The 27,903-nt window shown below is 38.3% G+C and overlaps 1 protein-coding gene and 1 pseudogene across 6 annotated transcripts in view; one reads left to right on the forward strand and one right to left on the reverse strand.

Annotated features, from left to right (window-relative positions):
- The window catches only part of SMARCA1 (SWI/SNF related, matrix associated, actin dependent regulator of chromatin, subfamily a, member 1), a 166,116-nt gene that overhangs the window by 20,673 nt on the left and 117,540 nt on the right, over positions 1-27,903 (reverse strand). For all 6 annotated transcript variants that reach the window (XM_037821585.1, XM_037821586.1, XM_037821583.1 and 3 more), the window contains 3 exons: positions 27,201-27,333; positions 10,329-10,447; positions 10,001-10,213 (listed from right to left, as the gene is read on the reverse strand). In XM_037821585.1, coding sequence (XP_037677513.1) covers positions 10,001-10,213; positions 10,329-10,447; positions 27,201-27,333 — 465 coding nt within the window. The remainder of the gene's footprint in view (positions 1-10,000; positions 10,214-10,328; positions 10,448-27,200; positions 27,334-27,903) is intronic.
- On the forward strand, positions 11,382-12,101 carry LOC119522889 (annotated as a pseudogene).

Consider the following 27,903-nt stretch of genomic DNA (forward strand, 5'->3'; position numbering starts at 1 on the left):
CCAACATAAGAAAATCAATCAATGTAATACATCACATTAACAAATCAAAAGGGAAAAATCAAATGATCATTTCAGTAGATGGTGAAAAAGCATTCAACAAAATCCAGCCTCCTGGTTTTGATAAAAACATTCAAAAGGCAGGAATTGAAGGAAACTTCCTCAATACGATAAGGGGCATATATGAAAACCCACAGCCAGTATAGTCCTCGATGGCGAGAAACTGAAAGCCTTCCCTCTAAGATCAGGAATGAGACATGGATGTCCAATGTCACCCCTGTTATTCAACATTGTAGTAGAAGTGCTAGCCAGAGCAATCCAGAAAGACAAAGAAATAAAACGCATCCAAACTGGAAAGGAAGAAATAAAACTGCCACTATTTGCAGATGACATGATCTTATATCTTGAAAACCTTGAGAAATCAACGACACAGCTACTTGAGCTAATAAAAAAATTTAGGAGGGTAGTGGGATACAAGATTAATGCACATAAGTCAGTAAAGTTCCTATACACTAGAAATGACCTAACTGAAGTGACACTCAAGAAAATGATACCATTCTCAAAAACAACTAAAAAAAATCAAGTACCTAGGAATAAACTTAACCAAGGATGTAAACAACCTATACATAGAAAACTACATAACTTTACAAAAAGAAATAGAAGGAGACCTAAAAAGATGGAAAAATATTCCTTATTCATGGATAGGAAGGCTAAATGTCACTAAAATGTCAATTCTACCCAAACTCATCTACAGATTCAATGAATTCCTATCAAAATTTCAACAACCTACTTTGCAGACTTGGAAAAGCTAGTTATCCAATTTATTTGGAAGGGGGAAATTCCTGAAATTGCTAAGAACATTATAAAAAAGAAAAACAAAGTGGGAGGACTGACACTCCCTGACTCTGAAGCTTATTATAAAGCCACAGTAGTCAAAACAGCATGGTACTGGCACAAAGATAGACATATTGATCAATGGAATCAAATTGAGAATTCAAAGATAGACCCCCAGATCTATGGTCGGCTGATCTTTGATAAGGCCCCCAAAACCATTGAACTGGAACATAACAGTCTATTCAACAAATGGGGCTGGGAGAGTTGGATATCCATATCCAAAAGAATGAAAGAGGACCCCTACCATACACCCTACACAAAAATTAACTCAAAGTGGATTAAAGACCTCAATATAAGAGACAGTACCATAAAACTCCTAGAAGATAATGTAGGGAAGCATCTTCAACACCTTGTATTAGTAGGTCACTTCCTAGACCTTACACCCAAAGTAAAAGCAACAAAAGAAAAAACAGATAAATGGGAACTCCTCAAAATTAAAAGCTTCTGTACCTCAAAGGAATTTGTCAAAAAGGTGAAGCGGCAACCAACTCAATGTGAAAAAATTTTTGGAAACCATGTATCTGACAAAAGACTGATATCTTGCATATACAAAGAAATCCTACAACTCAACAACAATAGTACAGATGTAAAATGGGCAAAAGATATGAAAAGACAGTTCTCTGAAGAAGAAATACAAATGGCTGAAAAACACATGAAAAAAAGTTCAGCTTCACTAGCTATTAGGGAGATGCAAATTAAGACCACAATGAGATATCATCTCACACCAATTAGAATGGCTGCCATTATACAAACAGGAATCTACAAATGCTGGAGAGGATGTGGAGAAATTGGAACTCTTATTCATTGTTGTTGGGACTGTATAATGGTACAGCCACTCTGGAAGACAGTCTGGCAGTTCCTTAGAAAACTAGATATAGATTACCCTTCAATCCAGCAATTGCACTTCTCGGTATATACCTGGAAGATCTGAAAGCAGTGACACGAACAGATATCTGCACATCAATTTTCATAGCAGCAATATTCACAATTGCCAAGAGAAAGAAACAACCCAAATGTCCTTCAACAGATGAGTGGATAAACAAAATGTGGTACATACACACGATGAAATACTATGCGGCAGTAAGAGGGAACTATGTCGTGAAACATATGACAACATGGATGAACCTTGAAGACATAATGCTGAGCGAAATAAGCCAGGTACAAAAAGAGAAATATTGTATGTTACCACTAATGAGAACACTGTGAAAAATGTAAAATAAATGTTTTATATTATAGAATATAGAGGACCTAGCAAAAGACAGCAAAATGATGGGGGAACAATAATCTAGTAAGAACAGATAAGTTATGGACAGTAAACATAATATTCTGGGAATGCTGAGGAACGACTACTGTTTGTTAATTTCTGGGGGTTATGGTAGGAACAAGTTTGCAGAAATGTAGTTATTTTAGGTTATTTGTTTTTTTGTATTCCTTTGTTAGGTGATAGTCTGTTTATTTTCTTGGGGTAGGGTAGGAATGTGTTGGAAGCAATGCAGTTATTTTAGGTTATTTGTTTTTTCTTATTCCTTTGTTTTGGTTTTGTTTGAAATGTTCTTTATTTTTTTTTTTAATTTTTTGATAAAGTTAAAAAACCAATGAGTGTGAAAAAAAACTAAACGAACAATGGGGGGGAGGAGCGGAATGGTATGTTTTGGATGTTCTTTTTTATTCTAATTTTTATTTTATTTTTTGGAGTAATGAAAATGTTCAAAGATTGACTGTGTTGATCAATGCACAACTATAAACAACTGATTGTACACTTTAAGGACTGTATGTTATGTGACTATATCTCAATAAAATCGCGTTTTAAAAAAAGTACAAAAAATATACTAGAGACACACAATACCAGATTGGAAGAGGCAGAATAAAGGATAAGCAAATTTGAGGACACCATAATTGAATCCAAGCACACAAAAGAACAAATGGGAAAAAAAGATCAAAAATTTGAAATGGATCTCAGGGAAATGATGGACAACATGAAGCAAACAAATATAAGAATCACTGGTGTCCCCAAAGGAGAAGTGAAGGGTAAAGGGCTAGGAAGAGTATTTCAAGACAAAGTTGTGGAAAACTTCCCAAATTTTCTGAATGACATAAATATGCAAATCAAAGATGCACAGTGAACTCCAAATAGAATAAATCCAGATAAACCTACTCCAAGACATATACTGATTAGATTGTCAAATGCTGAAGAGAAGGAGAAAATTCTGAAAGCAGCAAGAGAGAAGCAATTCACCACATGCAAGGAAAACTACATAAGACTAAGTACTGACTACTCAGCGGGCACCCTGGATGTGAGAAGGCAGTGATATGACATATTTCAGATACTGAAAGAGAAAAATTGCCAGTCCAGAAATCTTTGTCCAGCAAAACTCTCCTTCAAACTGGGGGAGAGTTTAAAATTTTCACAGATGCTGAGAGAATCTGCCCTATAAGAAATACTAAAGGGAGATCTACCAGCTGAGAAAAAAAGAAGGGAGAGAAACATCTGGAGAAGAGCACAGAACTGAAGAGTCATTTGTAAGGGTAACTTACAGAAAAAAAAGACAGGGTAAAAAATAGATCTAATAACTAAAAACCAAAGAATAAGATGGCTGGTTTAGGAACTCCCTTCACAGTAATAACTTTAATGTGAATGGATTAAACTCCCCAATTAAAAGATACAGATTGGCAGAATGGCTTAAAAAATATGACCCATAGACATGCTGTTTATAAGAGACTCATCTTAGACACTGTGACACAAAGAGACTGAAAGTAAAAGGATGGAAAAAATATTTTATGCAAACTGCAATCAAAAGAAAGATGGGGTAGCCATATTAATATAGGATGAAATATACTGTAAATGCAAAGATGTCATAAGAGTCAAAGAGGGACACTATATACTAATAAAAGGGATAATTCTCCAAGAAGAAATATCAGTTACAAATGTTTATGCACCCAATCAATGAGCTCCAAAATACATGAGACAAACATTGGCTAAACTAAAGAGAGCAATAGAAATGTCTACACTAATAGTGGGAGACTTCAATACACCACTCTCTTCTATAGATAGAACAACTAGACAGAGGACCAGTAAGGAAATCGGGAACCATATGGTAAATGAATTAGACTTAATAGACATATATAGATCGTTACATCCCAAAGTACCAGGATATACATTCTTCTCTAATGCCCATGGAATGTTTCCCAGGATAGATCATATGCTGAGACACAAAACAAGTCCTAATAAATATTAAAAGACTGAAATTATTCAAAGCACATTCTCTGACCACAACAGAATGCAACTAGAAATCAACAACCAACAAAGAACCAGATCTTTCACAAGTATATGGAGATTAAACAGCACACTCCTAAACAACTAGTGGGTCAAAGAAGAAATTGCAAGAGAAATTAGTAAATATCTAGAGATGAGTGAAAATGAAAAAAATCATACCAAAACCTGTGGGATGCAGCAAAGGCAGTGCTGAGGGAAATTTAGAGCCCTAAATGCATATAACAAAAAGCAAGAAAAAGTTAAAACTAAAGACCTAACGGACGAATTGAAGAGACTAGAGAATGATCAGCAAACTAACCCTAAAGCAAGTAGACGAAAAGAAATAACAAAGATTATAGCAGAAATAAATGAGCTGGAGAGCAAAAAAAAAAAAAAAACCAGCAGAATAAATAAAACCAAAAATTTGTTCCTTGAGAAGATCAACAAGATTGACAGACCCTTAGCTAGACTGACAAAGTCAAAAAGAGAGAAGACCCAAATAAACAAAATCAGAAATGAGAGGGGAATAATTACTACAGATCCCAAAGAAATAAAAAAAAATCATAAGAGGATGCTATGAGCAACTGTATGCCAACAAGCTAGACAATTTAGGGGAAATGGACAATAACTATAGGCCAATAGCCCTAATGAATACAGATGCAAAAATCCTAAACAAAATACTTGCAAATTGAATCCAAAGGCACATTAAAAGAATTATATACCACGAAAAAATGTGATTCATTCCTGGCATGCAAGGGTGGTTCAATATAAGAAAGTCAGTTAATGTAATTCAACACATTAACAAATCAAAAGGAAAAAGTCAAATAATTATCGTACACAATGAAAAAGCATTTGAGAAAATTCAACATCCCTTTTTTATAAAAACACTTCAAAAGGTAGGAATTGAAGGAACCTTCGCCGATATAATACAGGACATATATGAAAAACCCACAGCCAGCATAATACTCAATGGTGAGAGGCTGACAGCCTTCTCCCTAAGATCAGGACGAGACAAGGATGCCCACTATATTGTGTTAGAGGTTCTAGCCAGAGCAATTCGCCAAGACAAAGATATAAAAGGTATCCAAATTGGAAAGGAAGATGTAAAACTGGCATTATTTGCAGATGATATGACCTTATATTTGAAAATCCTGAGAATTATCCCACAAAGCTACTTGAGCTAATAAATTCATCAGAGTGGCGGGATATAAGATTAATGCATATAAGTCAGTAATGTTCCTATACATTAGTAATTACCTAAGTGAAGTGGCAATTTTTAAAAAATCTATTCACAATAGCAACTAAAAAAATCAAGTACCTAGGTATAAACCTAACCAAGGATGTAAAAAACCTCTACACAGAAAATTACAAAATGTTACTAAAAGAAATAAAAAAGAACCTAAATAGGTGGAAAAATATTGCATTTTCATGGATAGGAAGACTAAACATTGTTAAGATGTCATTTCTGCCCAAAATGATCTACAGATTTAACGCAATTCCAATCAAAATTCCAATAACCAACATTGCAGACTTGGAAAACCTAGTTATCAAATTTATTTGGAAGGGAAAGGGGCCTCAAATTGCCAAAAACATCTTATAAAAGAAGAACGTACTGAGAGGACTTAGACTTCCAGACTTTGAAGTCTACTATAAAGCTACAGTGGTCAAAACAGCATGGTACTGGCATAAAGATAGATATATTGATCAGTGGAATAGAACCGAAAGTTCAGAAATAGACCCTGTGCCGGTTTGAATGTGTTGTGTCCCCGAAATGCCATTATCTTTGTAGTCTCGTGGGACAGACGTTTTTGGTGCTGGTTGGATTTGCTTGGAATGTGCCCCACCCAGCTGTGGGAGATGATTCTGATGAGATGTTCCCATGGAGGCGTGGCCCCGCCCATTCGGGGTGGGCCTTGATCAGTGGGGCTATATAAATGAGCTAACTCCGGGGGAAAAAACTGAGTGCAGCTGGGAGTGATGTTTTGAAGAGGAGCAAGCTTGCTGGAGAGGAACGTCCTGGGAGAAAGCCGTTTTGAGGCCAGAGTTTTGGAGCAAACGCCAGCTGCCTTCCTAGCTAGCAGAGGTTTAGCAGACACCATTGGCCATCCTCCGGTGAAGGTACCTGATTGCTGAGGTGTTACCTTGGATGCTTTGTGGCCTTAAGACTGTAACTGTGTAGTGAAATAAAACCCCATTTTATAAAAGCCTATCCATCTCTGGTGTTTTGCATTCTGCAGCATTAGCAAACTAGAACAGACCCCTAGACATAAAGTCAAACTGATTTTTGATAAGGCCCCCAAGTGCACTGAACTGGGACAGAACAGGCTCTTCAAGAAATGGGGCTGGCAGAACTGGATGGCCATAACAAAGAGAATGAAAGAAGACTCCTACCTCACACCCTATACAAAAATCAACTCAAAGTGGATCAAAGACCTCAATATAAAAGACAATACCACAAAACTCCTAGAAGATAATGTAGGGAAACATCTTCAAGACCTAGTATTAGGAGGTCGCTTCTTAGACCTTACACCCAAAGAACAAGCAAAGAAAGAAAAAATATATAAATGGGAACTCCACAAAATCAAAAGCTTCTGTACCTCAAAGGAATTTGTCAAACAAGTGAAGAGGCAGCCAACACAATGGGAGAAAATATTTGGAAACCGTGTATCTGATAAGAGACTGATACATTGCATATATAAAGAAATCCTACAACTCAATGACAATAGTACAAATAGCCCAATTATAAAATGGGCAAAAGATATGAAAAGCCATTTTTCCAAAGACAAAATACAAATGGCTAAAAAACACATGAAAAATGTTCATCTTCACTAGCTATTAGGGAGATGCAAATCAAGACCACAGTGAGATATCATCTCACACCAATAAGAATGGCTGCCATCAAACAAACAGGAAACTACAAATGCTGGAGAGGTTGTGGAGAAATGGGAACTCTTATTAATTGCTGGTGGGACTGTATAATGGTACAGCCACTCTGGAAGACAGTCTGGAGGTTTCTTAGAAAATTAAATATTGATTTACCCTATGATCCAGCAATTCCACTTCTCGGTATATACCCAGAGGATCTAAAAGCAGTGACACAGACACTTTTACACCAATGTTCATGGCAGCATTGTTCACAATTGCCAAGAGATGGAAACAATCCAAGTGTCTTTCAACAGACGAGTGAATAAACAAAATGTGGTATATACAAATGATGGAATACTATGAAGTAGTAAGAAGCAACAAGGTCCTGAAACATATGGCAACATGGAAGAAACTTAAAGATATAATTCTGAGTGGAGTAAGTCAGACAAAAAAAGAGAGATTGTATGTTACCACTTCCGTGAACTATCTGAACAATGTAAAATCAATGTTTTATAATATAGAATATTGGGGACCTACTGATAGACAGTAGCTAATTAGGGGGGATTATAATCTAATATGTTCAGATATGTTAATAATGGTGAATTCAAAGGTATTTAATGGATAGGAGTTAATGGGATTATAAATATCAGAGCTGTATTGAAGGTGAATAGGATTGAAAAGGGTTGTTTAAACGTATGTTTCCCACAGATCAGCACCACAAATATAGATAGGTGCTTGCATGATATACTTCTAAGATATGATACTAGCACAGAGAGTTGACAACAGAAGTTTTTATGGAAAAAATCTACATAATGCATACCAGGGACTATAATTAATAGGAATACCATACTAGTGTTACACAAATGCTAGGGACAAATAATTAAGGGCTAACAAAGAGCTACGAGATGTTTTGGGTCATGAGAATTGTTTAAAATGGAGAGTGATGAAGATTGTACAACTAAGTGATGATAATGTGAGATATGGATGGAGTATCATGAACATAACGTATGCTATGTGAACTTAGGAACCCCCTACTTTATAAGTCAAGCCCTCGATATTGAGGCTTGCTCGGGTGAAACTTACGGTTGTAATAGCAGAGGCTGAGCCCACATGTAATTATGCCTAGGAGTCACCTCCAGAGAACTCTTTTGTTGCTCAAATGTGGACTTTCTCTAAGCCTAATTCTGCAAATAAATTCATCACCCTCTTCCCGACATGGGACATGACCCCCAAGATGAATGAGCCTCCCTGGCAATGTGGGACACGGATTCTGGGAATGAGCCTGACCCTGGCATCAAGGGATTGATCATGCCTTTTTGACCAAAAGGGGGGAAAGAAAGGCAACAAAATAAGGTTTTAGTGGCAAAGAAAATTCAAATAATATCAAGAGGCTGTCCTGGAGGTTACTCCTATGTAAGCTTCAGCTAGATATGTCATATGACCACAGTATGATAAGCCCAAGTCAGCAGTAGTCCAAAAAACCTTAAAGAATACCTGGATCCCTATCTGAGACTCTAGAAAAGTTTCATTCACTAAGTTTATTCTTCAGAAACTTAAATCCCTCAGAGTGCTCCTAATGCGATCTAAGTCCCCAAACCCAGAGGCAATAGCCTCTTCAAGAACATCAACTAGATGTATTCCCTTTGCTAATAAAGTTGACGCCCCTTTTCAACATGAACAGGTTCAGGTGATTACTGCCTAGACATCCCCGAAGATTGGGAAAATGATTAAACTAGAGGAAGGGGTAACAACAGACAAGATAGAACTTAACAAAGGATTATGAATACTGGATCTCTATACAATTTTATTTTTCTTAGTTGCTAGGGTATTAGAATAGCTAGAAAGAAAGAATTGAAATGGTGGAACTGTAACACATAGCATCCTTTGAAATTTGTACTATAGCTACTTGTTGAATTTTAATTTGAAAGCTATACCTTGTATATATGTTATATTTCACAATAAAGAAATAACTGAAACAATGGTACTATAACTCATAACGACTTTGGAAATTACCTATATATCTATTTGTTAAATCATAATTTGAAAGATATTACCTTTTTGTATATATGTTGTATTTCATAATAAGGAAATAACTGAAACTGTGGAACTGTAACCTATAATAATGTTTGAAATTTGTTCTCTAACTACTTGTTAAATTGTACTTGGAAAGTTACTACAAATATATATATATATATCTTACATTCTACAATAAAAAATATGATTAAAAATAGAAGTACACATCATCACTTAAATGGCATCCTTGCTTTACATAATCTAACAATGAACAAACAATGAGGTAAGTAAACAATATGGGACATTCTACAGGACAACTAACCTGGCAACTTCAAAAAAATCATTATCACGAAAAACAAAAAGTGGTGGATTAAATAAGAGACTAAAAAGATACCATAACTAATGCAATGTGTAAACCTTGACTGGATCATCAATTTAAAAGAAGCAGATATAAAAGACAATTTTGGGAAAAATGGAAAAGTTAGTATACGGACTGTATATTAGATAAAATCACTGAATCAATGTTAACAATTTTATGTAACAATGGTATTGTGATTATGTAGGAGAAATGTCTTTATTCTTAACAGATGCATGCTGAAGTAATTAAAGGTGAACTCTCATGAGGTCTGCAACTTTCAAACGGTTCAGAAACATAGATGTACACAAGTGCATGAACATGAATACAGATATGTATTTCTGAATATAGAACATAGAATATATATATAAATAGAGAGTCTGTGTGTGTATGTGCACGTGTCTGTGTGTATACATACAGGCATACGTATACATATGTGCTTACATAAATACATATGCATATGTAAGGAGAGAGAAAATGTGGCAAAATTTAATAATTGCAGGATCTAGATGAAGGATATATAGTATTTGTTGTACTGTTATTTCAACTTTTCTTTAGGTTTCAAATTTTGTAAAATAAAATGCTGGAGGAAATAAATAATTCTGTAAGAAATGAATACATACCATGGCAGTTCTAGACTTGATAAACCAGTCAAATCTAAACTGGGGAGCATTTCGTACACACTGCCTTAATTCTTCATACACGTTTTCTCTATCAAAGCCCATTCTGTGTAACATACAAATCAAGAATCTATCTTCTTCTTCAGTATAGTTCTTTCCTTTGCTAGTTCCATACTGAATACGCAACTGATGAAATGGGGCCTTGTATCTTGCAATCTGTGTATTTAAACAAAATAGTGCCTTTAACTGAATGTGCAATAACAAGTCAAAGCTAATCACCATATCAATTAAAACAACCTAATAATAATTTGATAATTATGAAATATAGTACTTTGGCATCCAGGGCTTTCTTGATACTGATCCTTCGTTGAATTCTTGCTTCTCCACGTTCAATTTGAGCCATAATTTTCTCAATGTCCTGTAGTTCATTGCAACGTTCCCAAAATACAGCTGAAAAACAGTTACTGTAAAATATTATTATCTTAGGCAAATGAATCCGAAGAACTGTAGAATAAAGAATTAACTGTAGAATAAAGAATTAACAGGAAAGAGTATAGTGAACTTACATTTTTTAAATTAATACTCAGACTTATCTGTTATGTTTGATTAAATACCACTAACTTTTCATGTGTTTGATTAAATACTACTAACTTTTCATTTAAAAATAAGATCTCAACAAGAAAGTTTTACGTTAGCAATTTTTCCTTTCATGAAATCTTACAGAATCTTTAATTATCCATCCCAAATGACTAGGATTTCAAAAGATATATGGATTTAGGCTATCCTTTAACTCTACCTAAACATGATACAGAATGGACCATACACAAAGTGAAGCAGGACAGAGGTGGCATATAAACTTGGAGACCATAGCTTCCTAGCAAGCAAAAGCAAAAACGAAACCATTATCAATGTTCAAAACTTTCTTATGAAGCAGCAATCTCTACTGAAACTGTAACTTTCCTTTTGGAACTTCTCACTAATCTTACAATATTTCCAATGACCTGTAGTTTGTTTTTAAACATACTTGAACTAACTTTTTCTGTAGGAAAAAAATGTACATTATCAGGATTTGAATTAGATACACACAGAAGATATTCAAATTACCGAGTGATCCAACTAAATTTTATAGATGAGCCCAATAATCTGGCTGCATTAAAATGTCACAGTATGACTCCAGTGAAAGGACTTCTAATGACAAACTTTATATTCGCAATTTTTTCATTTTTAGAGCCTATCAAGAGTTATGTTAATCATTGCCACCACTTCCACCAGCACCCGCCATGACGGAGCTGAGAGGAGACCACAGGCCCCACTGACCAGCCTCTCCTCCTTCCCGCCGCTGGCTGCCAACCTCCTTAGGACTTCTTCCAACAATCTGTTGGACATGATGGATTACTATGAAGTTCTAGGTGTGCAGAGACATGCCTCACCCGAGGATATTAAAAAGGCATATCATAAATTGGCACTGAAGGGGCACCCTGAAAAAATCCTAAGAAAAAAGAAGCAGAGAGAAAATTCAAACAAGTAGCTGAGGCATATGAGGTGTTATCAGATGCTAAAAAATGGGACATCTAAGACAAATATGACAAAGAAAGATTAAATGGTGCTGATGGAGGTGGAAGTCATTTTGACAGTCCATTTAAGTCTGGCTTTACATTCCATAATCCAGATGATGTCTTCAGGGAATTTCTTGGTGGAAGGGACCCATTTTCATTTGACTTCTTCAAAGACCCATTTGAGGAGGTTTTTGGAAATTGAAGAGGGCTCCATGGAACCAGAAATAAGCGCAGGATCTTTTTCCTCTGCCTTCAGTGGGTTTCCATCTTTTGGAGGTGGATTTTCTTCTTTTGATATAGGATTTACTTCATTTGGTTCACTGGGGCACAGAGGCCTTACTTCATTTTCTTCAACAGCCTTATGTGTTAGTAGGATGGGCAACTTCAAATCTATATCAACTTCTACTAAAATAGTTAATGACAGAAAAATCATTACAAAGAGGATTACTGAGAATGATCAAGAAAGAGCAGAAGTTGAAGAAGATGGCCATTTCAAGTCCTTAACGATAAATGGTAAGGAGAAGCTGCTACATTTGGATGACAAGTAATTCAACACATGCATTTAACAGAAGTGTTAAACTATAACAAGCACCATTTGAGGATCACAGGAACATTTTATTTGAAAATTTCAAACAAACTCTACTTTCAGTATAACTGTACCTAATCTAAAGTATTTATAAACAGCTCATTGGAATACTTATTTGTCATAGACTTTTGAATTAATTGTTGAGACCACAGTAATAGGACCACTTTTCTTTTCTTTAAAATTGTTGTAAATTTCTGTATGCACTTGCTTTTTTATTAAACTTAATCCAAGGTGAACTGTGATTCTTTAGTAGCACTAGGACAAAATTGTACACTAACACCAGCATGGATCTTGCTCTTTCCATATTGTCTGAAATGTGAACCAAGTAGCTTCAGTCTGCTGTGGAGTTAACATTGTCAGGATGAATCTTCTACAAAGATAATTTCTTTTTTTTTCAGTATTTAGTAGCAAAAGATATTAATACATTAATGGTGATACCTTTCTGGTTTAATATAAATTAAGGATGTTTTCTAATCATGCATGAATGCTGGCAGCTTAGTAGGTTTTAACACTTGTTTAAATATATAATGTTAAACATAGGTTTATAAAAAGTAAAGCTGGTAACCTGGGTCTTTGTAATTTCCTTAAAAAAAGAAAATAAATGTTAATGCGTTTGGTGCAAAAAAAAGTAGAGGCTTGCTACTACTCCCTAATTTTGATAAGCACCTGTGCTCATTTATTTATTCACTCACTTATTCATTCAACATATATTTAAATGCCTGCCATGTATAAGGTGCTGTATATTTATACAAAGACCAACTGTACATGTTTCTTCTCTTACTACAATCAACTATGTAAGCCCATTCCAATCTCCCCTATGCTCTGATATGCTCCCCAACCTGGCAGACAGCAATTAAGCTATCCTGATCCAGTCTTGTCACTTCACCTGCTACCCAATTTGAGGGAACGTCAGACAAAATATATTTTAGAATCACCCTTTTTTTTCCAACTTCACACACACTCATCCTCTATCCCCCTTCCTGTCTTTTGAAGAAAAAATTCCACTGCAGAAAACCTCTCCACACATATTCTTGTACACTCCTTTCGCTCAACTCATGCTACTAAAGTTTCTCTCTCCCCCACCTATTTTTCCTTCACTAAGCTTCCAATTGCCTAAACTTATGTGATTAACCTTAAGAGTAATAGTGTTGGTGGTAAATGGGTACTCAGTATTTTATGCATGATTTTTTCTGTAGACCTACAACTTCTCTGATTAAAAAAAAAAGAGTAATGGTGTTATGCTGGTATCAAGGAAAAGGAACTTCACAAACTTGATGTTATATGACATGAAATAATAGCTTAATGCATACAGGGTTTCCTTTGGGGGTGAATAAAATGTTTTGGAACTAGATACAGTTCAATATTGTGAATGCACTAAATACCAATTAATTGCTCACAGCTGAGTAAGAGAGGAATATGATTCCAGGACCAATCAACAGATTTATTCAAACTCTCTTTCTAGACTTGTTCCAACTTACCCCAACTTAATGGAACTCACATGGCCTCTCTGGAGTAAAAGAGAACACTGCAAGTGTTTGAGGATCTAAAAGGGACTGATGGGAATTGTTTACTTTAAGGGTGACCTCAAAAGAAATTAGATCTGAGGACTGGAACAGAAGAGACTAACTTCCAGAAGGGGGGGGGGGGTAGGAAACTAATTTTTTCATTACTCATGTAATAGCCACCCTTGTTTTGCAGATAATAGCACTTTACATGGTTCTAATTAGCTAACTACTAGAGATTAGTCTATGACAACTCTTATAATCTTTTCAGAGAAATAAAATTATATCTTATAGTGGAGGGAGAAGATGGTGGCATAGAGAGGAGTGAGAGTTAGTTAGTGCCCCAAAAGCAACTAATAAAAAAAAAACAGTAACAACTAGTAAAAGATCTGGGATAACAGGTGAGAGACAATGGCTACTGTCCACACATCGTGCAACAATCTGAAGTGGGAGAAATACCCGAGATTACAGCATAAAATCTATAAGTAGAAACTGCGGACCAGAGCCAAGAGCCTCCTCCTTCACAAGTGCCTGAGCTGCAAAACTCAGTGGTGCTAGAGAGCAGCACTCTCTAAACAGGCGACTATACCTCAGCCCAGCTCCAACTTGGGTTGTAATGTTAACCGCTCAATACAAACTACAAATCCCCAACAAGCAGACAGAGGCTTTTGGTGACGACTGACCTTGGAGAGTCAGGGGAATTATCTGTCTCGGGACGGGGAGCCCAAAGGATCGGGAGCTATCTCTGGCTGATGGGTGAATCTGGGGGCTGCAGACTGACCCTGAGAGGAGACTTTCTGTCCCTTTCTCTCTCTCTGGAGAAAGCCTCAGCTGTTTTCAGCTCGCAGTGCTCTGCAGTAGAGAAAGCCTCAGCAATTTTAAACTCGCAGCACCCTGACCTAGACAAGGGTGGAGGTAGCAGAGTCAGAGAAAAAATATCTATTTATACGCAAATAACCTCTCTCTAGGGGGTATATCTTCCCAAGAGGAAAGAGGTGGGGCCCAGCTCTACTACCTGCCTTCCATTCAGAACCAGACCCCAGACCCTGGGGAAAAACAGCCCAGGGCCAAACCTCCTTACAGCAGCCTGGAGTGACAGGCTGACAGGTGCTACCTGCCAGGGAGAAAAGCAAAGGGTGTGTCAATCCTCTAAGACACATCATCAGGGAAACCGGATACTGAATATTTCCTCCTTCTGGGACCTCAGCCTGTTCTCATCTGGGAAAACCTGACTGGGATAACCAAGGAAACCAGATGCCTACACAACAGAAAACTAAAACCTACACTAATAAAAACAAAGTTATGGTTCAGTCAAAGGAACAAACTTACACTTCAACTGAGATACAGGAATTGAAACAATTAATGCTAACTCAATTCAAAAAGTTTAGAGAAGATATGGCAAAAGAGATAAAGGCTATAAAGAAAACACTGGGCATACATGAGGCAGAAATTGAAAGTTGGAAAAACCAACTGGCAGAATCTGTGGAAATGAAAGGTACAACACAAGACATGAAAGACACAATGGAAACATACAACAGCACATCTCAAGAGGCAGAAAAAAACACTCAGGAACTGGAGAACAAGGCACCTGAAAGCCTACACACAAAAGAACAGATAGAGAAAAGAATGGAAAAATATGAGCACCATCTCTGGGAACTTAAGGACAAAATGAAATACAGGAATGTACATGTCATTGGTGTCCCAGAAGGAGAAGACAAGGTAAAAGGGGCAGAAGCAATAATAGAGGAAATAATCAATGAAAATTTCCCATCTCTTATGAAAGACATAAAATTTCAGACCCAAGAAGCGCAGAGTACTCCAAACACAATAGATCTGAATAGGCCTATGCTAAGACACTTTACAATAATCAGATTATCAAACACTAAAGACATAGAATCCTGAAAGCACCAAGAGAAAACCGATCCATCACATACAAAGGAAGCTTGAGAGGAGAACCTAAGATGGCAGCTAGGTGAGACAGGGCAAAAAAACACCTCCATGAAAAATACTAGATAAAAACCAGAAAGTGACCCAGAACACCAGTTCCAGAGTAGCACCAGCCAGACAAGGTCTGCTAAATCTACAAGGACCGTGCATTTGGTGAAACCAGGAGTCTGCATTCTGACATGAGTCAGTGAGTCGGCTGAAAGTCCCTCAGCCACGCTGCGGTGTGGGGAAATGGTGGGTTGGCGTTTGGAGACAGGCTAGTTCTTTAAAAAAAAAAAAAGCCCGGGAGCAGCTGCAGATATGATGGGGAGAGCCCTGCAGTGAAGCATGGCGGGAGCAGGCTGGGCTAACACCTCGGTGTCTGGCGTGGAGGATACCCTTTCCCACACCCACTGCTGACTGTCTCAGGCACAGGGGAGCAAAGGGGAGCCAAAGGGAGAAAGGACCACACGACTTGCAGCCATCTCCCTGGCAGGCAGGGGACGCTCCCGCCTGGGGTCGGACCCACAGCCCAGAGCCGTGCCGGGAAGCCCAGTGTGATGGGGAGTCTTTCCCGCAGCACTGTGCACATGCCACAGTGTCAGCCATGGACAGTGGCCTTTAATACACCCACGGCTGATTGTCCCGGAGCTGGGAGGGTGGTGCTGTGCAGAAAGGGGGAAGTTAACGCGTCCCATTCAACCATCCTTGAAGCGAGCTGGGAACGCCCCTGTACAGCCCGGTGTCTCAGGGCTTCCATGGAGGCCGGCGCACACTTGTGACGTGGCACAGCCTGCCCTCAGCAGAGGTCCTGGAAAAGCACAGCAAGGAAGGGGGAACCACTCCGAAATCCCAGAAAACCTACACCGATACCAAGGACTTGTGGGTCAGCAGCAGAGAACAGCCTTAAATCTCCAGGAACACCTGGGAGGTTTGATTATTAAAGCTGCCCTTCCTCCCTAACTGCTCAGACACATGCCCCACATTCAGGGCGGACAGCACCGACAACACACCCAAATTAAGTGCACCAATTGGACCCCACAAGAGTCAGATCCCCACACACCGCAAAGACAAAGCTGGGGAGAACTGACTTGAGGGGAATAGGTGACTCACGGATGCCATCTGCTGGTTAGACAGAGAAAGTGTATGCCACCAAGCTGCAGTTCTGACAGATTAGAGATCAAGTAAAGCAAATGCCAAGAGGCCAAAAACAACAGAAAATCTTAAAGCATAAGATAAAACCAGATGATATGGAGAACCCAAACCCAAACACCCAAATCAAAAGATCAGAAGACACACAGTACTTGGCACAATTAATAAAAGAACTACAGACAGGTAACAAGAGCATGGCACAGAATATAAAGGACATGAAGAAGAGCATGGCACAGGATGTAAAAGACATAAAGAAGACCCTAGAAGAGAATAAAGAAGACATTGCAAGAGTAAATAAAAAAAATAGAAGATCTTATGGAAATAAAAGAAACTGTAGGCCAAATTAAAAAGACTCTGGATACTCATAGTACAAGATTAGAGGAAGGTGAACAACAACTCAGCCTCCTCAAGGACCACAGAACAGAAAATGAAAGAACAAAAGAAAGAATGGGGAAAAAAATTGAAAACAATCAAAATGGATATCAGGATATGATAGATAAAATAAAACGTCCAAATTTAAGACTCACTGGTGTCCCAGAAGGGGAAGAGAAGGGTAAAGGTCTAGAAAGAGTATTCAAAGAAATTTTGGAAAAAACTTCCCAAACCTTCTACACAATATAAATACACAAAGCATAAATGCCCAGTGAACTCCAAATAGAATAAATCCAAATAAAACCACTCCAAGACATATTCTGATCAGACTGTCAAATATGAAGAGAAGGAACAAGTTCTGAAAGCAGCAAGAGAAAACCAATTCACCACATACAGAGGAAACAACATAAGACTAAGTTGTGACTATTCAGTGGCCACCATGGAGGTGAGAAGACAGTGGCATGACATATTTAAAATTCTGAGAGAGAAAAATTTCCAACCAAGAATACTTTATCCAGCAAAATTCTCCTTCAAATTTGAGGGAGAGCTTAAATTTTTCAAAGACAAACAAATGCTGAGATATTTTGCTAAAAAAAGACCTGCCCTACTTCAGATACTAAAGGGAGCCCTACCAACAGAGAAACAAAGAAAGGAGAGAGAGAGATACAAAATTTTAACAGACATATATAGAATATTACATCCCAGGTCACCGGGACACACATTCTTCTCTAGTGATCATGGATCTTTCTCCAGAATGGACCATATGCTGGGACATAAAAACAAGCCTCAATAAATTTAAAAAAAAAAATGAATTTGTTCAAAGCACATTCTCTGACCACAGTGGAATACAAATAGAAGTCAATAACCATCAGAGACTTGGAGAATTCACAAACACCTGGAGAATAAAAATGAGGGAGAGATAAAAACATTCCTGGATAATCAAAAGCTGAGGGACTTCATCACCAGTAATCAGTCCTATAAGAAATGCTAAAGGGAGTTGAGCAGGCTGAAAGGAAGGGACACTAAACAATTGACTGAAACTACATGAAGAAATAAAGATTTCCAGAAAAGATCACATGGTAAATATAAATACCAATACTACTGTATTTTTTATTTATAACTCCACTATTTACTTCCTACAGTATCTAAAATACATAAACTGTAATGATTAATCAGTGGTTTTGGACTCAGTGTAAAATATGTAATTTTTGACAAGAACTACATAAAAGTGGGGGAATGATGGAGTATAGGAAAATAGTTTATGTGTTATATTGAAGTTAAGTTGGTATCAAAGAAAAACAAGATTATTATAGATTTAAGATGTTAAATTTAAGCCCCACAGTACACACAAAGAAAGTATCAGAGAATATGACCATAGAGATGAAAAGGAGAGTAGGGGTTCCGAGAAGTGGGGGAAGGGGCAATGGGGAGTTGTCCTAGTTTGCTAATGCTGCAGAATGCAAAACACCAGAGATGGATTGGCTTTTATAAAACGGGGATTTATTTCACTAAACAATTACAGTCTTAAGGCCACAAAGCGTCCAAGGCAACACATCAGCAATCGGGTACCCTCACCGGAGGATGGCCAATGACCTCCGGAAAACCTCTGTTAGCTAGGAAGGCAGCTGGCATCTGCTCCAAAGCTCCGGCCTCAAAACGGCTTTCTCCCAGGACGTTCCTCTCTAGCAAGCTTGCTCCTCTTCAAAACATCACTCCCAGCTGCATTCTCTTTCCTCTTTGAGTCAGCTCATTTATATAGCTCCACCGATCAAGGCCCACCCCGAATGGGTGGGGCCAAGCCTCCATGGGAACATCTCATCAAAATTATTTCCCACAGCTGGGTGGGGCACACTCCAAGCAAATCTAACCAACACCAAAACTTCTGCCCCACACAAGACCACAAAGATAATGGCATTTGGGGGACACAATACACACAAACCGGCACATTCCACCCCCTGGAACCCAAAATGGCATTATCTTTCCAAATACAAAATACATTCATTTATCACAAAAACTTAAATCATTTCAGTAACAAAAGTTAAGTACAAAATCCCATCAAAATAAGTTTAGGCTTGGTCAGTTCTAAGGCATAATTCCCCTCTAGCTGTGGATCTGTGAACCTAGAACAAGTTATGTGCTTCCAATATACAAAGGAGAGACATTCATAGGATAAACATTTCCATTGCCATAAGGAGAAACAGTAAGGAAAACAGGGTTAACAGGAGCAAAACAGTTCCTAAAACCCACAGGACAAAGTCCATTAGATTTCAAAGTCTGAGAGTCACTAACAAAACAACGTTGCATCCTTGGGGCTTGAGAGAGTGGGAGCCTAACCCTTCCCAAGGGCCTTTTCTGCAGCCCGTTCCTCTCCAAACACTTAGGTGAGTGCTCCCACATTTCCACACATTGGGGAGACCACCTTCTCGGCCCCACCCTCCTCAAACATCGGGGCAGCTCCCGGATTCCCTTCCATCTCCGGGTCACACGCTCAACCCCTTCAGAACAGTGTGGTGGCAGCCAGGCTCTCCCCAATTCCCTGGAAATGTGCTCCACCCTCTTTGGGACCTGAGGTGGCAAAACTCTTCCAGAGCATCGAGGCCGAAAGCCCGCCCTCGACCTCCAGGGCAAACTCACCCTTTCCATGCATGTGGGCCGCTCCGCTCTCCCAGCCCCAAACCTCCTGACTCCAGACCTCAACCTCCATGGCTCTGTCTTTGAAGAGATTTTTCCTTTAATTTTTTCCTTGTCTGTCTCCTCCAGTCCAGACCGGCAATGGCTCCGTCTATAAAGATCTCGCAAAAATTCTGTTGGCTTTGCATGAAGCATGCAGGGGTCAAAGCCATCAGACAATAGGAGTTTCCACAAATCCTTTCTGCTTAACTCCTTATCCAATCTTGGCTTGTACTGAAATGGCGGCTGGGTTCCATGTTTGATTATATCCTCATGTTGGGCTGTAGCTTCTGGGATTCCACCCCCTGGAAGCCTGTAATTTTCCAAGCCATCAACTTCTGGTTTCTTTGAACCCAAGAGTTCAGTTCTAAGTTTATCTCTCTCTGCTCGCATTTTACTATAAGCTGCAAGGAGAAGCCAGGATATGTCCTCCACACGTAGTCTGGAAATCTCCTCAGCTAAGTATTCCAGGTTGTTGCTTCCAGATTCTTCCTTCCATCTGACACCAGGACTCAATTTTGCCAAATTTTGTGCCACTTTAAAACAACGATCACCTTTCTTCCAGTTTGCAACAACACATTCATCATTTCTGCTCAAGTCCTCATCAGAAGTGTCTTTAGAGTCCATGTTTCCACAAACAGTCTCTTTAAAGCAGTTTTGGCCTTTTCTATCAAGCTCCTCACAACTCTTCCAGAAACTCCCCATTATCCATTTAAAAAGCCGTTCCAACATGTTTGGTATTTGCAAACTCAGCAGCAAAAGCACCCCACTTCTCTGGTACCAAAATCTGTCCTAGTTTGCTAATGCTGCAGAATGCAAAACACCAGAGATGGATTGGCTTTTATAAAACGGGGATTTATTTCACTAAACAATTACAGTCTTAAGGCCACAAAGCGTCCAAGGCAACACATCAGCCATCGGGTACCCTCACCGGAGGATGGCCAATGGCCTCCGGAAAACCCTCTGTTAGCTAGGAAGGCAGCTGGCATCTGCTCCAAAGCTCCGGCCTCAAAACGGCTTTCTCCCAGGACGTTCCTCTCTAGCAAGCTTGCTCCTCTTCAAAACATCACTCCCAGCTGCATTCTCTTTCCTCTTTGAGTCAGCTCATTTATATAGCTCCACCGATCAAGGCCCACCCCGAATGGGTGGGGCCAAGCCTCCATGGGAACATCTCATCAAAATTATTTCCCACAGCTGGGTGGGGCACACTCCAAGCAAATCTAACCAACACCAAAACTTCTGCCCCACACAAGACCACAAAGATAATGGCATTTGGGGGACACAATACACTCAAACCGGCACAGGAGTTAAGAAATGAGAGTAGGGTTTCTGTTTGGGGTGAAGGGAAACTTCTAGAAATAGATGGTGGGAAGGTGATACCATTGCAACATTCTAAATGTGATTAATCCCACTAATGGAATGCTAGGGAGGGGGTGGAATGGGAAGATTTAGGCCATATATGTTTCCACAATTGAAAAAAAAAAGTCTAAATAGATGACAATTAAATGCCAAGGATGATCCTGGATGGGATCTGAGGATGGAGGAGAGGAGGCTCAAAGGGACACAGATGGGACACACACACACACAAAAAAAAGGATATATAGAATGTAAGCTTTTTATCAATGTTGAATTTCTTGACCTTCTTAGCTGCGCTTAATGAGATTGCATAAAAGAATGTTCTTGTCCATGGGAAAGGTATATGTGAATTATATTGTTTGTTCAAAGATATGTGCAGCTTGCTCCCATATGTTTAGAGGACAGAGCAATAGATGATGGATGATAGATAGGGAGGGAAAGAAAGAAATGGTGGTGTGACAGGATGTTAAAGGTGGTGGATCGGGGTATCAGGGGAGGGGGGTCGGGGTATGATGGAGTTCTATGTATGGGGTTTGTACTGTTTTTGCAACTCTTCCTGTAAGATTGAAGTTATTTCAAAATAAAATTTATTAAATTTTAAAGAAAAATGAAGGTAAATTGAAATAAAAAAAAAAAAAAAAAAGGAAGCTTGATAAGACTATGTGCAGATTTCTCAGTAGAAACCATGGAGGCAAGAAGGAAGTGGTGTGATATATTTAAGATACTGAAAGAAAAAAACTGCCAACCAAGAATCCTATATCCGGCAAAACTGTCCTTCAAATATGAGGGAGAGTTCAAAATATTCTCTGACAAACAGACAATGACAGAGATTGTGAACAAGATATCTACTCTACAGGAAACAATAAAGGAAGCACTACAGCCTCAAAGGAAAAAACAGGAGTGAGAGGTTTGGAATAGAATTTTGGGTGATGGTAGCACAGCAATGTAAGTACACTAAACAAGGATAGTTATGAATATGGTTGAAAGAGGAAAGTGAGAGGTATGTGGGACACCAGAAGAAAAGAGGAAACATAAAGAGGGGGACTGTATAACTCAGTGAAATCTAGAGTGTTCAACAATTATGATAAAATGTACAAATATGTTTTTCATGAGGGAAAACAAATGAATACCTCCCTATTTTCAACACACTTGCAAGGTGTTAAAAATAGGGAGGTATTGGGGGAAAATACAATCAACATAAACTAGAGACTAGAATTAACAGAATCATTGTATTATGCTTCCTTTAATGTAACAAAAGCAATATACCAAGGTAAATGCAGATAAGAGGGGGGCATAGGGGAGGGGTGTGAGACTCTTGGCACTGGTGGTGTTGTCTCTTTACTCTACTTTGATCTAAGGTTATATTTCCTTTTGCTGCTTCCTAGCTGTCACACTGTTGTTTTTTTTATTTTCTCTTTCATTTTTCTTTTTCTTTTGCCTCTCTACCTTCTTTGATTCTTCCTCCTGCTTTGTAGAAGAAATGTAGATGTCCTTACATAGATAGAGGTGAGAGTGGTGAACACATAAATATGTGGCTATACAGGGAACCAGTGATTACTTAGTTAGGATGGAATGTACGGGGAGTGAACAAAACCATCTTAAAAAAAATGGGTTGATGATGAAACCGTGAGGGCAGTATACTAAGTGAAATAAGCCAGACACATAAGGACAAATATTGCAGGGTCACACTGATAGGAACTAAGGACAAATATTGCAGGGTCACACTGATAAGAACTAATTATAATATGTAAACTCATAGACATGAAATATAAGTTACCAAGATATAGAATGAGGCAGTAAAAACTGCAGACCCACGCTGAGAGGCAAGAGCCAAGAGCGCCTCTCTCACGGAAGCCTCACGGAAGCCTCACGGTGCTAGAGAGCAGCACTCTCCAAACAAGCTAGTGGACCTCAGCCCAGCTCAAACCGGGGTTTTAATGTTAACTGCTCAACACAGACAGCGAATCCCCAACAAGCAGAGGCTTTTGGTGACAACTGACCTTGGGAGAGTCGGGGGACATATCTGTCTCAGGATGGGGAGCCCAGAGGATCGGGTGCTATCTCTGGCTGACTAGTGAATCTGGGAGCTTTCTGTCCCTTTCTCTCTCTGTGGAGAAAGTCTCAACCATTTTCAGCCCACAGTGCTTTGCAGTAAAGACAGCCTCAGCCATTTTAAAATCAAAACACTTTGATCAGCAGTCAGAGAAACAAAGAACTTCTTGATATGCAGATGACCTCTCTGGAGGGGGCATAGCTTCCCAAGAGGAAAAGGAGGGGCCCAGCTCTACTGCTTGCCTTACAGGAACCAGACCCCAAAGCCTGGGGGAGGAGAGCCACAGGCCACACCCTCTTACACCAGCTGGTGACAGGCTGACAGGTGCACCTGCCAGGCAAAAAAGCACAGGTGTGTCAATCCTCTAAGAAAAACCGTCAGGGAAACTGGATACTGAATATTTCCTCCTTCTGTGACCTGAGCCTGTTCTTGTCTAGGAAAACCTGATTGGGTTGGCCTAGGAGGTCAGATGCCTAGACAACAGAAAACTACAATCTACACTAAGAAAAACAAAGTTATGGCCCAGTCAAAGGAACAAACGTACACTTCAACTGAGATACAGGAATTTAAACAACTAATGCTAAATCAATTCAAAAAGTTTAGAGAAGATTTTGCAAAAGAGATACAGGCTGTAAAGAAAACACTGGGCATACATAAGGCAGAAGTTCAATAAAACAACTAGTAGAATCTATGGAAATGAAAGACACAACACAAGAGATGAAAGACACAATGGAAACATACAGCAGCAGATCTCAAGAGGCAGAAGAAAACACTCAGGAACTGGAGAACAAAACACCTGAAAGCCTACACGCAAGGAGCAGATGGAAAAAAGAATGAAAAAATATGAGCAACACCTCCGGGAACTTAAGGATGAAACAAAGTACAAGAATGTACATATCATTGGTGTCCCAGAAGAAGAAGAGACGGGAAAAGGGGCAGAAGCAATAATAGAGGAAATAATCAATGAAAATTTCCCATCCCTTATGAAAGACATAAAATTACAGATCCGAGAAGCTCAGCATACTCCAAACAGAATACATCTGAATAGGCCTATGCCAAGACACTTAATAATCAGATTATCAAATGTCAAAGACAAAGAGAGAATCCTGAAAGCAGCAAGAGAAAAGCCATCCATCACATACAAAGGAAGCTTAATAAGACTATGTGCGGATCTCTCGGCAGAAACCATGGAGGCAAGAAGGAAGTGGTGTGATATATTTAAGATACTGAAAGAGAAAAACCGCCAACCAAGAATCCTGTATCCAGCAAAGCTGTCCTTCAAATATGAGGGAGAGCTCAAAATATTTTCCGACAAACAGACAATGAGAGACTTTGTGAACAAGACACCCACCCTACAGGAAATACTAAAGGGAACACTACAGAGTGATAGAAGACAGGAGTGCGTGGTTTGGAACACAATTTTCGGAGATGGTAGCACAGCAATGTAAGTACACTCAACAAAGATAACTATGAATACAGTTCAGATAGGAAGGTTGGGAGCATGTGAGACACCAGAAGAAAGGAGGAAAGATAAAGACTGGGACTGTGTAACTTGGTGAAATCTAGAGTGTTCAACAATTGTGATAAAATGTACAAATATGTTCTTTTACGAGGGAGAACAAGCAAATGTCAACCTTGCAAGGTGTTAAAAATGGGGAGACATTGGGGGAGGGATGCAATCAATGTAAACTAGAGACTGTAATTAACAGAATCATTGTATTATGCTTCCTTTAATGTAACAAAGGTGATATACCAAGGTAAGTGCAGATAAGAGGGGGGGATAGGGGAGGCATATTAGACACTTGACATTGGTAGTGTTTTCTGACTCTTTACTCTACTTTGATTTAAGGTTATTTTTCCTTTTGCTGCTTCCTAGCTGTCTTTTTATTTCCTCTTTCTTTTGCCTCTCTACCTTCTTTGACTCTCCCTCCTGCCTTGTGGAAGAAATGTAGATGCCCTTATATAGATAGTGGTGAAGGTGGTGAACACATAAATATGTGACCATACAGAGAACCATCAATTGTTTACTTAGGATGGAATGTATGGGGTGTGAACAAAACCATCTTAAAAAAAAAATGGGTTGATGACAAAACCTCGAGGGCAATATACTGAGTGAAATAAGCCAGACACATAAGGACAAATATTGCAGGGTCTCACTGATAGGAACTAATTATAACATGTAAACTCATAGACATGAAATATAAGGTACCAAGATATAGGACAAGGCTTAAGAATGGGTAGCGGTTGCTTAGTATGAGCAGAATGTTCAATTAGGATGAACTGAAATGTTTGGAAATGAACAGAGATGTCAGTAGCAAGATGTGAGAATAACAAACAGTGCTGAATGGTGTGTGAATGAGGTGGAAATGGGAAGCTCAGAGTCATAAATGTCACCAAAAGGGAAGTTGGAGGTCAAAAGATGGGAATGTATAAAACTGAATTGTATGGTGGGCAATGTCCATGATTAACTGTACAAATATTAGAAATCTCTTCCATGAACCAAAACAAATGTATGACAATACAATTAGAAGCTAATAATAGAGGAGCATATAGGGAAGAAATATATACCTATTGCAAACTGTATACTACAATTAGTATTCAACATTCTTTCATAAACAGTAACAAATGTACTATACCAACACCATGAGTCAACAATTTAGGGGGGTTGGTTAGCAATATGGGAGGATTCGAGTTTCCTTTTCTTTCTTTTTTTTTTCTCTTTTTTCATCTTTCACTTTATTTCTTGTCTGGAGTAATGAAAAGGTTCTAAAAATTCAACAAAAATTAAATGTGGTTATGGATGCACAGCTGTGTGAGGGTGCCGGGGGCAACTGATTGTGCACTTTGGATCTTTGGATGATTGTATGGTATCTGAACAATCCCAATAAAAATTAAAAAGGGAAAAAAAAAAGATGAAGAGGCAGCCAACTCAATGGGAAAAAATATTTGGAAACCATGTATCTGACAGAAGACTGTTATCTTGTATATATAAAGAATCCTACAACTCAACGACAATAGTAGAGACAGCCCAATTGATATGAAAAGACATTTCTCTGAAGAGGAAATACAAATGGCTAAAAAACACATGAAAAAATGTTCATCCTTACTAGCTATTAGGGAGATGCAAATTAAGATCACAATGAGATATCATCTCACACCAATTAGAATGGCTGCCATTAAACAAACAGGAAACTACAAATGCTGGAGAGGATGTGGAGAAATTGGAACTCTTATTCATTACTGGTGGGACTGTATAATGGTACAGCTACTCTGGAGGACAGTCTGGCAGTTCCTTAGAAAACTAGATATCAAATTACCCTACGATCCAGCAATTTCACTTCTCAGTATATACCCACAAGATCTAAAAGCAAAGACATGAACAGATATTTGCACAGTGGTGTTCATAGCAGCTTTATTCACAATTGCCAAGAGAAGGAAACAATCCAATTGCCTTCAACAGATAAATGGATAAACAAAATGTGGTAGAGACACACGATGGAATACTACACAGCAGTAAGAAGCAACGAGATCATGAAACATATGACAACATGGATGAAACTCGAAGACATAATACTGAGTGAAATAAGCCAGACACAGAAAGAGAGATATTATATGTTACCACTAATGTGAACACTGTGAAAAATGTAAAATAAGTGTCTTTTATTGTAGAATGTAGTGGACCTAGAGATAGACAGCAACTAGTGAAGGGGGAACAACAACCTAGTAAGAACAGATAAGACATTGAGGATAATCTTAATGATATGGGAATGCTCAGGAAAGACTACGGTTTATTAATTCTCTTGGACTATGGTAGGAACATGTTAGAAGCAATGTAGTTATTTTAGGTTATTGGTCTTTCTTATACCTTTGTATTGTTTTGTTTGAAAGGTTATTGGTCTTTCTTATACCTTTGTATTGTTTTGTTTGAAATGTTTTGTTTTTTTTATTTTTTTATAAATAAAGTTTAAAAAAGGAAAAAAAAATAAATGAATAACATTAAAATGAAATATGTTTCAAATTATATACAAACCTGAATACTCCATGACCTCTTCAGGGGATTTGCCCTCCACCTCTCGAGCTATATTGTCAATGTCATCTCTTCCATATTTCTCATTAGCTTTAATAAACTGGTTAAAATCACGCTTAGTCCAGTTTGTGAAACCCTGTTAACAAAAATTAAGCATCATCAATAGAGGTTAAATTAATAAATCCATTTATTGTTCTATTTTCTTCTACACATAATACATTAAAAACAGTTTTAAAAGACTTAAAAATGTCCCTCCTTGTAAAATTCCTGTTTTTTTATGTTGGAATCAAAAGTTGAATGAGAGTATTATAGATATAACTGCTCTTCTATCATGAAGAGAATGTACTCCTCTCCAAGTACTAAAACCTGATTTATAGTTCTAAGATACTGTGTAGTTTTTAATTCCACTTTTATAGATGCCTACTACATTAAAATAAAAATGCAATAAAATAAAAATGCTAATAAAAAAGCTGAGATCCTGATATTCTAGTACTTCAACTAATTTTTTTCACAGATCTGCTTCCAATGTAAATTAAAAGACAGGGATGTGGATGCATTAAATCAAAAATCACTGAGGCTTACTCAATAGAGAATGCAACATGAAAATTTTTTGTAGCTCTTTATATCATTCCAAACTACTGTGAATAATTTCTGTCCAAAATTATATTCATAAATAAAATTTGTATAAACAAAATGTTACTGGGCC

This window comes from Choloepus didactylus, chromosome X, assembly GCF_015220235.1.
Source record: "Choloepus didactylus isolate mChoDid1 chromosome X, mChoDid1.pri, whole genome shotgun sequence".
Classification (NCBI taxonomy): Eukaryota; Metazoa; Chordata; class Mammalia; order Pilosa; family Megalonychidae; genus Choloepus; species Choloepus didactylus.